This window comes from Melanotaenia boesemani, chromosome 14 (assembly GCF_017639745.1).
Source record: "Melanotaenia boesemani isolate fMelBoe1 chromosome 14, fMelBoe1.pri, whole genome shotgun sequence".
Taxonomy (NCBI): Eukaryota; Metazoa; Chordata; class Actinopteri; order Atheriniformes; family Melanotaeniidae; genus Melanotaenia; species Melanotaenia boesemani.
In genome coordinates, this window is record NC_055695.1 from 18729586 (window position 1) to 18742875 (window position 13290).

At 39.9% G+C, this 13290-nt stretch overlaps 1 protein-coding gene across 1 annotated transcript in view; it reads right to left on the reverse strand.

Moving 5' to 3' along the window:
- fbn2b (fibrillin 2b) overlaps positions 1–13290 on the reverse strand; it is a 66176-nt gene that overhangs the window by 16491 nt on the left and 36395 nt on the right. The window contains exons 8-30 of the mRNA XM_042006764.1: positions 11297–11422; positions 8267–8419; positions 7313–7525; positions 7035–7178; positions 6730–6849; positions 6491–6616; positions 6283–6405; positions 5776–6051; positions 5631–5684; positions 5396–5521; positions 4854–4979; positions 4539–4658; positions 3996–4133; positions 3572–3622; positions 3121–3246; positions 2809–3036; positions 2536–2661; positions 2302–2430; positions 2008–2133; positions 1671–1796; positions 1392–1514; positions 1124–1249; positions 751–876 (exon numbers count right to left, since the gene is read on the reverse strand). Of these exons, the coding sequence (XP_041862698.1) occupies positions 751–876; positions 1124–1249; positions 1392–1514; positions 1671–1796; positions 2008–2133; positions 2302–2430; positions 2536–2661; positions 2809–3036; positions 3121–3246; positions 3572–3622; positions 3996–4133; positions 4539–4658; positions 4854–4979; positions 5396–5521; positions 5631–5684; positions 5776–6051; positions 6283–6405; positions 6491–6616; positions 6730–6849; positions 7035–7178; positions 7313–7525; positions 8267–8419; positions 11297–11422 (3132 nt within the window). The remainder of the gene's footprint in view (positions 1–750; positions 877–1123; positions 1250–1391; positions 1515–1670; positions 1797–2007; positions 2134–2301; positions 2431–2535; positions 2662–2808; positions 3037–3120; positions 3247–3571; positions 3623–3995; positions 4134–4538; positions 4659–4853; positions 4980–5395; positions 5522–5630; positions 5685–5775; positions 6052–6282; positions 6406–6490; positions 6617–6729; positions 6850–7034; positions 7179–7312; positions 7526–8266; positions 8420–11296; positions 11423–13290) is intronic.

The following is a 13290-nucleotide window of genomic DNA, read 5'->3' on the forward strand; positions in this document are numbered from 1 at the left end:
CTTTTTTAGTTTCATACGTGAGCAGACGTGAAGGAGGATGCCATACACCATTAAAGAAAAAACATTATATTCAAGCAAAGTTCAGTACTGTTTGCAAATGAGAAAAACACTGCTGCAATGAAATTTACATTTCACTAGTTTGAGAACAGAAGATATAGTATTGATTACATTTATCATTTAAATCAGCCAAATAAATCTGCTCTTCTGTGCCCTTTCAAACTGTTTTGTGCTACTACAATTAATTTCTATCATACACATATTTAATATTAAATATTTAACATAAAAGTGAGACTATTTGTAACTATTGAAATTTGCAGCATTATCACAAAGTTATCCAAAATCTCAAAAACTCCACATCAGTAAAATCATCGGCTTTACTTTGCAGGAGAGGAATGCTCGTGCAAACTAATGCTCTAGTTTTGCTTTTTACTAACCGCAGCAGTTTTAATTATACTAGCAGTAATGCTTGGTCTTGAGCTGTGCCGGGCTGTGATTAAATAATTCATTTCTAAAACATAGACCTGAAACTACTGTATGCATGGATGAGCTGTCATAACACTCAGCTCAGATATGGACACACAGGCTCAGACCGCTCTGTGACAGCTTGGTCTCTGATGTTTATATATATATATATATATATATATATATATATATATATATATAATAAAATGTGTGTGTGTGTGTGTGTGTGTGTGTGTGTGTGTGTGTGTGTGTGTGTGTGTGTGTGTGTGTGTGTGTGTGAGTTCGTACCTGTGCAGCCAGTTGATCCCTTTTTGACAAAGTATCCCAGTTGACAGTGACAGATAAAAGAGCCTTTAGTGTTCTCACAGTCACCATGGAGACAGATGTTTGGATTCAAATCACATTCATTCACATCTGGATAGACAGGGATAGACAGACACTGGTTATGCAACAGTGTTGTCACAGTGGGTTTGAGAGTGACAGAAAACAAGTGTGACAGAGAAAGTCCCACAGACAGCTAAATGGAAACAAAAGTATTTCTAGACCTGTGTAACTCAGTGAATGAAAAAATAAACGTGGCAGGCAGAATGCACAAGAATGGGTTTAAAGATGGCAACACTTCTTTCTAAAGTAACTTGAAAATGATTGTTTATCATCATACCTATACAGGTCCTCATGTCTATGGAAGCCATGAAACCATCATAACACAGACAGCGATATTCTCCAGGAATATTGGTGCACTGGCCTCCATCACAGATGTCTGGAGTCTCCTCACACTCGTCGATGTCTAACAGATACGGCAGAGAGAGAGATTTTATTTTTGTCACATTGAACCACCAAATTGCAAAGGTCCAGAAAATATTAAATAAAACCTATAAAAAAAAACCAGGATGCTAGCTTATGAGTAACATTTTTTGCTGTTTTTTTACCTGCACAAGTCCTGAGGTCAGGCATTAAAGCATAACCTTCACTACAGCTGCACTCATAGCTGCCTTCCGAGTTGGTACAGTGAGTCTCACAGCCTCCATTCATAATTGTACACTCATCAATATCTGCAAGGAGAGGCAACATCAGAGATTAGATCACTCAATCCCAATGGTAAACATAAAAGGAAAGAAAATAAAAGACAAACATAATGCACATTTATTAAATGTTTTCATTATCAAACATTACAATTTTTTTATACTGGTAAAACTTGCTTTACTCACCAACGCAGCCCTGGCGGTCTGGTGTCGCCTGGTAGCCGGTGTCACAAGAGCACTGATAGGTCCCCGGCATGTTGACACACTGCCCGTTTTTGCACAAGTTGTCACTCAGCTGGCATTCATTCATATCTGAACCAGCAAGCAAGGATAGAAAATTAAATGATATTTTGTTCTTGTATAATAAATTAGTTATTTGAACATTGACTGTGCATAAATACCAAATGATATGCCTACTGTTGTTAAAGAAATGTTTTTAAAATTCAATCAGGATAAGTAATGTTACACCACATTAGCATTTGTGTATGCACATATAGCATGTTGTTTAGCATGTATGTCCCACCTTCACAGACAGCTGCATCATTGCTGAGGATGTATCCAGTCGGACATTCACATTCATAACTTCCCTCTGTGTTATAGCACGTTCCTCCATGACACAACAAGGGGTTTCTCTCACACTCATCAATGTCTGTCATCCAATAATATGAAAGGATAAAGATGAACATGAGGAAGATAAAAAATTAATCAGAAGAACATGAAATAAATGCAAAAATATAACCAATGATTTCACACTGTGGATATGAATTCAAGTAGTGTGTTTTATATAGATGTCCTAGTGAGTGTGCTTTAAACTTACCCATGCAGTTTTTCATCATCATGAAGCCACTTTCGTAGCCTTCAAAGCATTCACACTCAAAGCTGCCAGGTGTGTTGACACATGTACCATGACCACACAGGTCAGGGGAGATTCGACATTCGTCGATGTCTAAAACACAAGCACAAAACAAAAGGCGGCTGAGTGTTGACTGTGTGTGACAGAAACTTTTTTAAACAACTTACATAAAACTGATTCCCTCTGCCCCATTCCAACCTGTGCAGTTCCTCTCTTCGGCTGTAAGAGCAAAGCCGTTGTTGCACCGACACTTGAAACTGCCAATAGTGTTTCTGCAAGTTCCATGAGTGCACAGACCCTGGAACACCTTGCACTCATTTACATCTAGAACGAAACACATTTATAGTACAATGAAAGGTTAAATATCTGGCATGTTTTCCCTTTACAAGCACACTACATTTCAAATGCAATTGGACAAACAGCATTTTAGGTCCAAGGCATCTATATTGAGTCATTTGAGAAACATTGTACCTTTATAGAAAGGTCTGCCGGTCAGAATATCCCCTCTGTTAGCAAAGCCGCGGCCTCGGGGACAGATGGTTCTGAACTCTGGCGTGCCTTCTTTGGGACACTCCTCACAATCGACTCCCCATGCAGCACCCACAGAACAGCAACACATGTCCACGCGGTACCTTCCTGGCAGTGGCTCACCACACTCATCCTCATGCCATTTCTTGTAGCATTGCTCACTACGCATATCTAGAGAAAGTGATTAAAAAATCAGTTAGCCATGCTTGTGCAGTAACAACAAACATTGGCAGGACAAATTTACTGTCTGCTTACCAACACATGTGCGTCCTGTACTGTCCAAGGTCAGACCCTCTGCGCACTCACAGCGGAACGATCCCTGGGTGTTCACACATCGCCCATTTGTACACACTCCAGGGAATACCTCACACTCGTTAATGTCTACAGGAAGTGCAACATCTCATTATCATGTCATTAGGCATTAATAATCAGTTAAACACACAAAAACATGCTGTTTTAGGGAAAAGGACAATTTTCTGGTGCTTCATCATTCAAATTACAAATGCTGTACATTGTGATTATCTGAAAGGAACACTGGCTAACTATTTTAAAAATGTTCTCAAGATATAATAATGATAATAGTTGGAGAATTAAAGGCTAGTCTGCGTATTATTTTGGATGGTGGCTTGAAAAAGAATATGCAGATTGAATATGAAGATAACAGTAAATGAAGCAGACTCTGTTAGGAGTGGGTAAATATTCGTACCTTCACAAACAAGGCCCTTCATGCGAGCAAATCCTCGAGAACAAGCAGTGTCTGAGAAACCAGAAGATAACAAGTATGTGTGACATTTTCTGTAAGATTTTTGTATGCAAAGAGTATACGGATATTGTTTGTTTTTAGTTATTACTGACACCAGCCAGATGTTTACTATATGGCTTGACTGCTTTCCATGCTTACATACAGTGTACACAGATACACCAATCTTGGGCATTTGCTACTGACAATTTGTCACATGATGGTAAAACATTTCAATGAGTGACAGAGATCAGAGATGCAACCAGATGTAGTCAGTCTTCATCACGACAGGCCTTTAGTTACTATTACATTTATTTCACCAAGATTTGTGTTAGACTGTTGTTTTAACTGTAAACACGTTGAATGAATTTAACTGTGCATGAGAACTGACCAATCTCGCAGGGTTCACAGGGACTGCCCCAGGCTGCTCCTAGTGTGGAGCAACACTCAGACTTCAACGTGGCTCCGTTGATGTTGACCTCACAGCGGTTATCCTGTATTGTGAGCCAGCAAGTACTCTTCATACTGTCTGCAAAGCCAAAGAACAACAAAGAAGGCTTGATTAAAGATACCCTCAAGAATTCTCGTGTAAACAGTCTTGCTTACATTCAGTGTTCCAACCAAAATAGCCCAAACAACAAACCTAACAAATGTTGTCAGCGCATTTTTATTTCAAATCAAACATTTCCCAAGCAAAATTTTTTTCAGAGCAATTTCCGCAAAGAAAGAAAGAAAGAAAAAAAAAAAACTCTCAAAGAAACAGGTTTAGATTTATCTAAGAGTCTTAGATTTTACACATAATTTTGAATCTGTGGCAAATCTCTGTGAGGGAAAACTATCTAAACTATCTAAAATGATACGAAAGAAAAGACTAATTCAGCACTTAGTTCCCATTAACACTCATGTTTAGTATTTGACAGGTTAAAAGTCTTACCAACGCAGATGGTGTTTGTAGAATCCAGCTTGCTGCCATGACTGCACTCGCAGTTGAAGGATCCAGCCACGTTGCGACATGCTCCATTGATGCATGGACTGGACTCACACTCATTGATATCTGAAACGTGCAAACACACACCTGAGGTCAGAGCTGAGAGTCCAGTGTAAGTAGTTGTTACAATATGTGTATCCTCTTTTAATGAACCACATGTTTACTGGAAAGTATATACAACACATCTGGTAAGACCAACTCAAAAGGACCCTGACAGATTAAAAACACAGCAATGCAACCAGTGACGGACCAAACTCTCACCTTCGCAGGTCTCTGAGTCGGGTTTGAAGATGAATCCTTTAGGACATGAGCATGTGTAGGAGCCAGGAGTGTTTCTGCACAGGCCATTGTCACATAGAAGTCTGTTCACCAGACACTCATTGATGTCTGTAGGAAGGACAGATGGAATATTTGGTGATCATGGCAGTAGGTCATGACAACATTTCAAAATTTTACAAAAAATTCTGCTTCAGCTTGATGTCAGCATCCGCGAACACACATACAGATGCTGCAATGCAGACATCTTTGAAGAAAGGGTTTACAGAAACCGTTTAATAGGAATTATAGGACAACACTTAACTTCCTACATCAGAACAACAGCAACAAAGAATGATGTGTATTGTACCCCTCGTAAAAAAGTTGCAAAGTGGTAAACATGAAGATTTAAAAGAATCACTGTCCTCAGTCCAGCCTAGTGTCATAACAACTGTCTAAAAGACTAAAACAGTTACATATGCCTACCTTACTTCATAAACATGGCTAATTTTGCAGTAAAGAACCTTTAAAAACAAACAATGACTCACCAACACAGTTCTTGCCACTCGAGTCAGACTCATAGCCTATGTTACAGATACAGCGGTAGCTTCCTCTGAGGTTCTCACAAATGCCGTTCTGGCAAATGTCTGGGTCCAAGGCACACTCATTGATGTCTAGGAGAAACCAAATGTTAACATCAGAAAATATTGAGACTGAAGAATAAAAGAGTTGGTCTTTTTCTTACATTGTAGTAACATTCATATTTGTATAACATATACTCGCCTCTGCCATCAGCCGTGATGCCAATACCACTGCTGCATACAGCCTGGAACTCAGCTGGAAGACGCATGATGAGCAAATCATGGTTAAATAAGGTTGTTTTGTTTTTTGCCTTATCTAGTAACAAAGCTGTGAACAAATATGTTACCTGAGTTCCTTGATGGGCAGGGATGGCAAGGCTCTCCAAAGCCATGCTCTGGATTAGCACAGCAGCACTCTGACTTGGTCACTGCACCTGGGAATGGACGTGAGCATGTGCCCATCTTTATGGCACCATAGCAGGTGGTCCTCATATGTGTATCCACACACACTCTCCCATCTACATCGACAGCCAGGCCAGGTGGGCACTCGCAGCGGAAGGAGCCTTCAGAGTTGATGCAGCGGCCATTCATGCAGATGCCAGGAGTCTGACATTCATCAATGTCTAATGGAGAGAGTGTCATTGATGTACATGCCACATCACAGGTCAAGTTTGTTAAGCTTATAGAAATGAGAACAATAGAGAGGAAACGTCAAGATAAATAGGTAAATATGCAAATCACAGTAACATAAAACTGAGCTCACATAGGTTAAAAAATGGCCAGCATTGCTCTGAGACACTCTCTTTCACTCAAAAAATGTTCATGTATGTGTTTCCACATTATAAATCACATACCAGTGCAGTAGCGTCCGCTGGGTGCAAGTGCAAACCCAGGTTTGCAGATGCATTTAAAGCTGCCATCCTCATTGATGCACATGCCATTGAGACACATGTTGGTAGTGGTACACTCATCATGGTCTGGTGGGGCCGAGACAAGTTTGGTCAGTTTCACAATGGTGAAGATTCATGTGAAATTCTAATTGTTTTTGTGGCTGCTTCTTACCAATGCAGTTCTTTCCATCAGGAGTAAGCTCAAAGCCAGCGTTACAGATACACTGGAAGCTTCCCTCTGTGTTAACGCAACGGCCATTGCGACACATCACTCCATTCACAATACACTCATCAATATCTAAAAAGGGGGAGGGAGGATTGTTAAGGGTCTTTACTATCCTCAGCTTTATTAAAATCTGTACAGTTTCCTTCAACAATGTCAAAGTTTTAGGAAATTCTGATTAGATTTACCAATACAAGCTTGTTTTGTAGGGGTTCCTTGATATCCTTCATGGCACTTGCAGTGATATGATCCAGCTGAGTTGACACAGTCTCCATTGATACATGGGTTACTCGCACACTCATCCACATCTATAGAGAGGAAAAAATAAAAAAAAAAGAAACTGCCTTACCCACACATGATCAGTCAGCATCAACCAGCCCTTGTATCAAGTTCCTTAAACTGGCAGAAGATGGCAGTGTAGTGCATGCAATAAAGTCTGGCACTGTCCCATAGTAACTCTACACAGTACAAACTATGTGAGCAATTTTCCTACCAATACACTCTCCACGAACATCCTGCTTGTAGCCCATGTTGCACTCGCAGCGGTAGCTTGGAGGTGTTGGGATACAGCGTCCATTCAAGCAAAGTTTGGTAAAATGTTTGCACACGTCAATAGTATCATTTACAGAAACAGTGCCTGAGGAAACACAACAGACACATAAGCAAAACAAAGCAAATACAAATACAAAACAGAATACAATTTATCTTAATGCAGAGCTCCATCTGAAGTGAGAATTTTCACAGACTCGTCCAGATCTCTGAACTGCTCACCAATGTTTTGGTGGGTCACACCTCCTCCATTGCCTCCAAAGTTCCCACCATTTTCTCCATAGCTTCCCCTTCCGTTACCACCATTGCCATTACCATTGCCATTGGGCCCACTGGGGAACTTAAATCCATAGTTGCCATTATTGGGGAAGTATCCATTAGGAAAGAGGCCATGGCCTTGTGGAACACCCACAATACACAGCCGCCTGTATTCGTCTTGAAGAGATAAAAGAGAACAAGTAAGCTAATGTTGTTAAGGGTGTTTCATTTGTTATGAACCAGGAATAGTTTATGGGGATTGCTGTAGTGATTCTAACTCAAACTGAGTTTAAGATCAGTTTATATACTTTATATGTGCACACTGCTGGAATGAATTAAAACAACTCAGAAATAAATACATCTGTAAAACTGTAAGTGTTCTCTGGTTTGAGATAGATAAAAATACATGCACTTGTTGATCTGATCTGCTTTGATGTTGGGCTACAGAAACATATGTGAATGTTTGCATGCATGTACACAGGCCTTTGTTTTAAATAGTTTGCATAAAAAACAAGGATAGTGTGTTCTTCAGTCCAAGACACAATTTAGTGGTGAAAGGGGTAGCTCTGTAACTGATCAGTAATGGATCACAGAGCATCACGGAAAGCAAAACTTTGAAATTCCAACTTAAGAGAAGAGATGATGGAAATTAAATCTTAACCTTTTTTTTTTTTTTGACATCATACTCTTCAGCTTGAGTTGATCTACCCTTAAAAAGCTTCTCCTTTTTATGCTGCGTGTGTTGATGCCAAGTCACATACAGTCTATTGTGAATAAGTGCCAAGGGGAAGGCTGTCTGGTCCAATTTTAAGGCCTTCCCTTTGTTGGGGTCTGTAAGTGTTGTTAGTCCGATATGTAGCTGTCTATATCTAAAATGTGAGTTCTGTGTCTTCTGTCCTGTGTATTGTGCATGCTCACCAGAGCCTCTGACAGGGCACATCTCAGGGATCTGTCCCAAAGCCCAGCAGCGTCCTGTGTCACAACAACACTGCATCTTGGTGTACTGGCCATTCAGCTCTGCAGCGCAGCGGCCATTTGTCAGAGCAGCATAGCAGGCACCCACACGCTGATCTGAAGGCAGATGAGATCAATTAATATAATTAGATGAATAAAGAGGCAGCAATAGTTGTTTAAGCTCAAAAGAAAGTCAAGAAAAAAAATATAAATATGACCATACTACTCTATGGACAGAAAGGTACACATGTGCAGATACAAAACCTTTTTCATGATTTTATTTGAAAAAATCATTATTTTATTTATATCCATTTATTTTTTCTCATGTTTAGTTTCTTAGTTTCTTTATGTTGCTTGATAGCTTGTTATCTTGTAACTACAGAATTTCAAGGTAACTTTTGAAAAGTTATACAAATTTGATTTTTGAATTCATCATGCATTAAATCTGTTGATATAAAAGGCTTCATCTAACAAAATTAACTAATTATACTGATGAGAACATAGTTTCAATTAATATAATATTACATTTCTGCCAACTAAACATGTAGCTGGAACTTTAGAAAACTAAAAAGTCAGACAACTTAGCTGCCCTTTCAATCATGCCTGAAGTGGAAGCCTCTTTATAGGTTCCCAGCAGGAAGGGTTGCCTGGGGTCTCAACTTACTACAGGCATCTGAAAACCCCTAAAAGGGGTCCTATTTGTTACTGTTTCTTTTAGGTCAGGGTCAATGGAACAGGAGAGGAAGGTGGGGTTCAATGAGCATGTAAGGAGATGATGGAGAACGAGACCTGGAGTCTCTGGATATTTAGAGAAAGTAACCAAAGAAATAAAAAGCAGCATGGCAGAGAACATGCGGGTATCATTTTTGAAAGTGTGCAGCATATGTGAAAGGGAATCTGGCATGCATCTAAAGAAAGTAAGGACCAGGAAAGAGAAAAAATGAGTGAAGGAGGCCGGAGGGAGGAGCACAAGTCGATTAACTCACTAATGAGCCAGCAGTCTGGGATTAATCAGTTCCATGTGGAGCAATTCTTGCCATTTAGATTGAACATGAGGTGCTGTGCTCTGTCTGGGAGCACACACAGTGCAGTACACACACATTTACATGAAAAACCAGCATACAGGTATACATTCCCATAAATATCCACCAGCGTGTACACAAACCACAAAACCTTCCCAGAGGAATGACGGAGCTGGAGGCATGGTGGAGGATAAGTGAAAGGGTGGGGGTTCTGATGAAGATGATGATGACTTAAATTGGATCCAGACTGGGGTTTGCTGGCTAGTGTTGCGGCTCCACTACACAAGCATATGCTTTCATTTTCTGAGGTGTTTTTACAGACTGACTGGACAGGTCTTCTTTTCTTCATGCCACCACCATGTGACAGGGCATTAGGCTCTGATTACTGTCAACCCCCCTAAACAGCTCCCATCGACCTAGTTCACCACAGAGCAGAACATCTCACAAAACACTAGCCACACAATAAAGCCTCCAGACCAGAACAAACTTCCTGCTTCTAAGACGTTAAAAAAGAGAGAGAAAAAGAATGAAGAAGGAACGTGCACTGGTCCACTGTAAACAGCAAGACTCTTCACTGCAAATCAAAGAGATGTTGGCTGAGGGAGCAATCTGGGCTTTACAAGGAAGAAAGATTGGGTGAGAGAACTAGAAATAATGGCAAAGAGAGATATCACCTCAGGGAAGAGAAGAAGAAAGGGGGGGGGAAATGGGGGAAAAGAAAAATATGGATATGCTTAACAACAGACAGATGAGAACTTTGGGTTGTGTGTTTTGGAGGGCTGTGTCCATTTGAAACACACATGTAAAAAAAGGGAAAAAAATCACTTAAGGCTGCTTGCTATTGTACTTATCTGTCTTAATCTCCTCTTTCCAGTCCGCCACCTGTTTGTAAATTGCACTGTCACGCTTCCATCCTCCACCCATGTTGCTTCTCACATTAAGACTTTCCCATTTAATAATTTTTGCATCTTAGGTTTTATATTTTTACTTTCATTACTTTGCTGAGTCTTAGTGCCCAACTCTTTAACAGCATCTGTGTAACAACAGAAATGCTAATGAAAAATATAATAAAATGGCCAAATACATACAGTCTATAGGCTGTGCCAGCTTTACTTGGTTTGGGCTGAACATGTAAGTTCCTTTCCTATTATTCTCAACTTGACAAAAGAATTGATCAAACAGGAAGTTTTTAAAGTAGCATAATAATGTAGTTAACATCATTTTGAATCCAGACAGCAAATTAGGAGCATTTCATATTCTCTGTCAACATATTTTTTGTTGATATTGTGTATACTGGCTTCATCTAGAAAAATACTAGTTTTCTGTTTTGTGACATTTTTCCATCAAACCAGGCTTGAAAGCCTTGAAAGTGAGAGATTTACATGCAAACACATGAATTAGCAGTGCCATCATCTCCCAACCCATTTATCCACTGCATGTCACGTGTCTCTAGTTTTTTATAAATCAACCCAAATCCTCTGACACTCTTCCTTAGCAAAACCAAGAGGGGATTTTTTTTTTTATCATAATTGTCTAGTGAGATTGAAATAGATGTGGAAAAGTGTGTCTGTCCCACTGAAGCTGATCCATTTTGGAGCTTAAAAAAAACACAATACTGTGGTTCACTGTTGCTGCCATAACGGGTGAGGACTACAGGAATACATTAACACCTGCTAGTGTTTCATTGGGCGTGTCAGTGAATTATGTACTGCATGTGAATCAGATAAGCACTAACTTTGGAGTAGATTAAAGCCAAATAGTGCGTGCAAGTGTGTTGGTCTGCACATGGTGACCACAGGTCTGCAGGGCACCTTAACACATCACAATTCTACTCACAGGAAGCAGTGATAAAGGGAGGCAAGTTACCGGCCAGATGTGAAGCTGTCAGCTGGCCAGGGGGCGAAGAAATGCACAGCCGAGACTAGAACTATTTATATATAAAAAAAAGTGTTTATTTGCCTGAATGACTCACCCACACATCTGGAGCCATCTGTGCTGGAAATATAGCCTCGTGGACAGGTGCAAACGTAGCTTCCAGCAGTGTTGGTGCATTCTCCTCCATCACAGACACCAGGAATAGTGCTGCATTCATCAATATCTGAAACACAATTACATCATAAACACCTTACTTTCATCTAATCTGATGATTCTCAAATATTTAAAGTTTCTTTGTTTGGAAACATGCAGTAGCATGTTGCAGTAAGAATTTATTAGGCAGTTTCTAAGCAAACTAACAGGATGATATCGCTTTTGGATTGTTCTAATCATACTAAAACTATAAGTCATTCAAACATGTGGCAAACAGGAACAACCCAGAGAATTTGGACAAGCAAAAGGTTGACAAGGCTCTCATGAAAAGTTCAGGTTATTAAAAAAATGTAACATCAATGCAAACACAGCAATTCTCCTGTTATGTCAGTACTTACTATTACAAAAAACACACATAGGCTGTGATTTAAGATGTGACAATAAAGCAATCAGTGGATTTGAATATGTCTGCAGGTGTTGAATTCCAGTCAAAAGGAACCATATGTGTGTAATATTAACAGATTAGACCAATGCGGAGTAAATATGTTATCACGCACGCTTAAAGCAATAAGCTGACATGATTTATACGTACTATGGTGTGACTCAGTAATGTTTTGGCAGGGGCCACCTCTGTGTGTTATGCTTTATGACGGCATCAAGTTATATTATTCTAAAAGGGGGCCTCTTTCTCTATAATGGGGGGAACCCAAAGTAAAGTTCCAGAAAGTATTGGTTTTTTACGATGTGTCACGCTTATTCATATGTAATGACTGAGCCACTGCTGGGCACAATTACATTACAGTATTAGTGCAGAAGTGGTGTATATGGTAATGTGGGTGTGCTCTGTTTAACTGGAAAAGTAAAATGTAAGCAAGTATTTCTCTCTCTGAGGGTCAAGAGAACACAACTTTAATCCATGTTCTCTGTGAGAGGTATATGTCTGCATCTTAGTGTGTAGCAATGCCTAACTTGGGAAGCCAAAAGGCTGCTGTTCCCTGCTGACTCCTGTCTGACAGCAGTGGCAGAGGGCTGAGGTGAGGCTGTAAAAGCTCAGCCAAATAAACCTTGTGTCAGCAGCAGCCACAGCCAGACGTTACTCCACACAGACATTGTGCTCAGGGACTGACTGCCTGTTTGTGCAAAGGGAAACGTGTCTCGCCTGGATAAATGTCATCAAAACTGCCATCAGTCTGTAAAAAAACCTTTCACACCAAGATGTTTCCACTTTTTTATCTAATGGAAATGAAGTTGTCAGTGGCTGCTTATTTGTATCATGAATATACGTGAGAATCTGTAAGTGTCAGAGCAACAGGGAGGACGGTTTGTGTAATGACAAAGGCTCCCAGATGCTTTAAGTGTTTCTTTGTTCAGTACTAACAGCTGGTTTTGAGCCAAAGGACTGTATTTATAGAAGGAAAATGGATGGAGAGGCAGAAAAAGTAGAGCAATGAGGATGGTTAAAAAAGGGAAAAAAAAAGGGGGTGGGATACAGTCTGGACTAAAGGCCGGCCATAAAACCAGGTGCCTTCTCGTGCCAAAACCAATCCAACACCCTTGACATCTTAACCGCACTTTATCTCAAATGCTTCAAAAACCTTTCTAATTTCACTGTGTGAGCTTTCGGTGAGGCTGTGTAATAGCTAAAGCAGAGAGGCATTTCACTGAAAACTTTCCCTAAAGGAACTGGACTGATTGTTGGTGAGATTTCACTGAACATAAGTTTCCTGTAGATCCGTGACCTAAAAAAGCTCGTTACAACTCCTCTGTTGTTTTCACAATCTTTTAAAAGACTGAACTCTTTCTGCCCTGACCCTGCTCTGACCAAATATACAAACAGGATTTTGAAGTTGTGACATTAGCTCACATTTATTCAGAAAACTTTAGGAATATACAAAAAATATACAAATCAACCAGATTTTATTTGTATAATTTAGAATT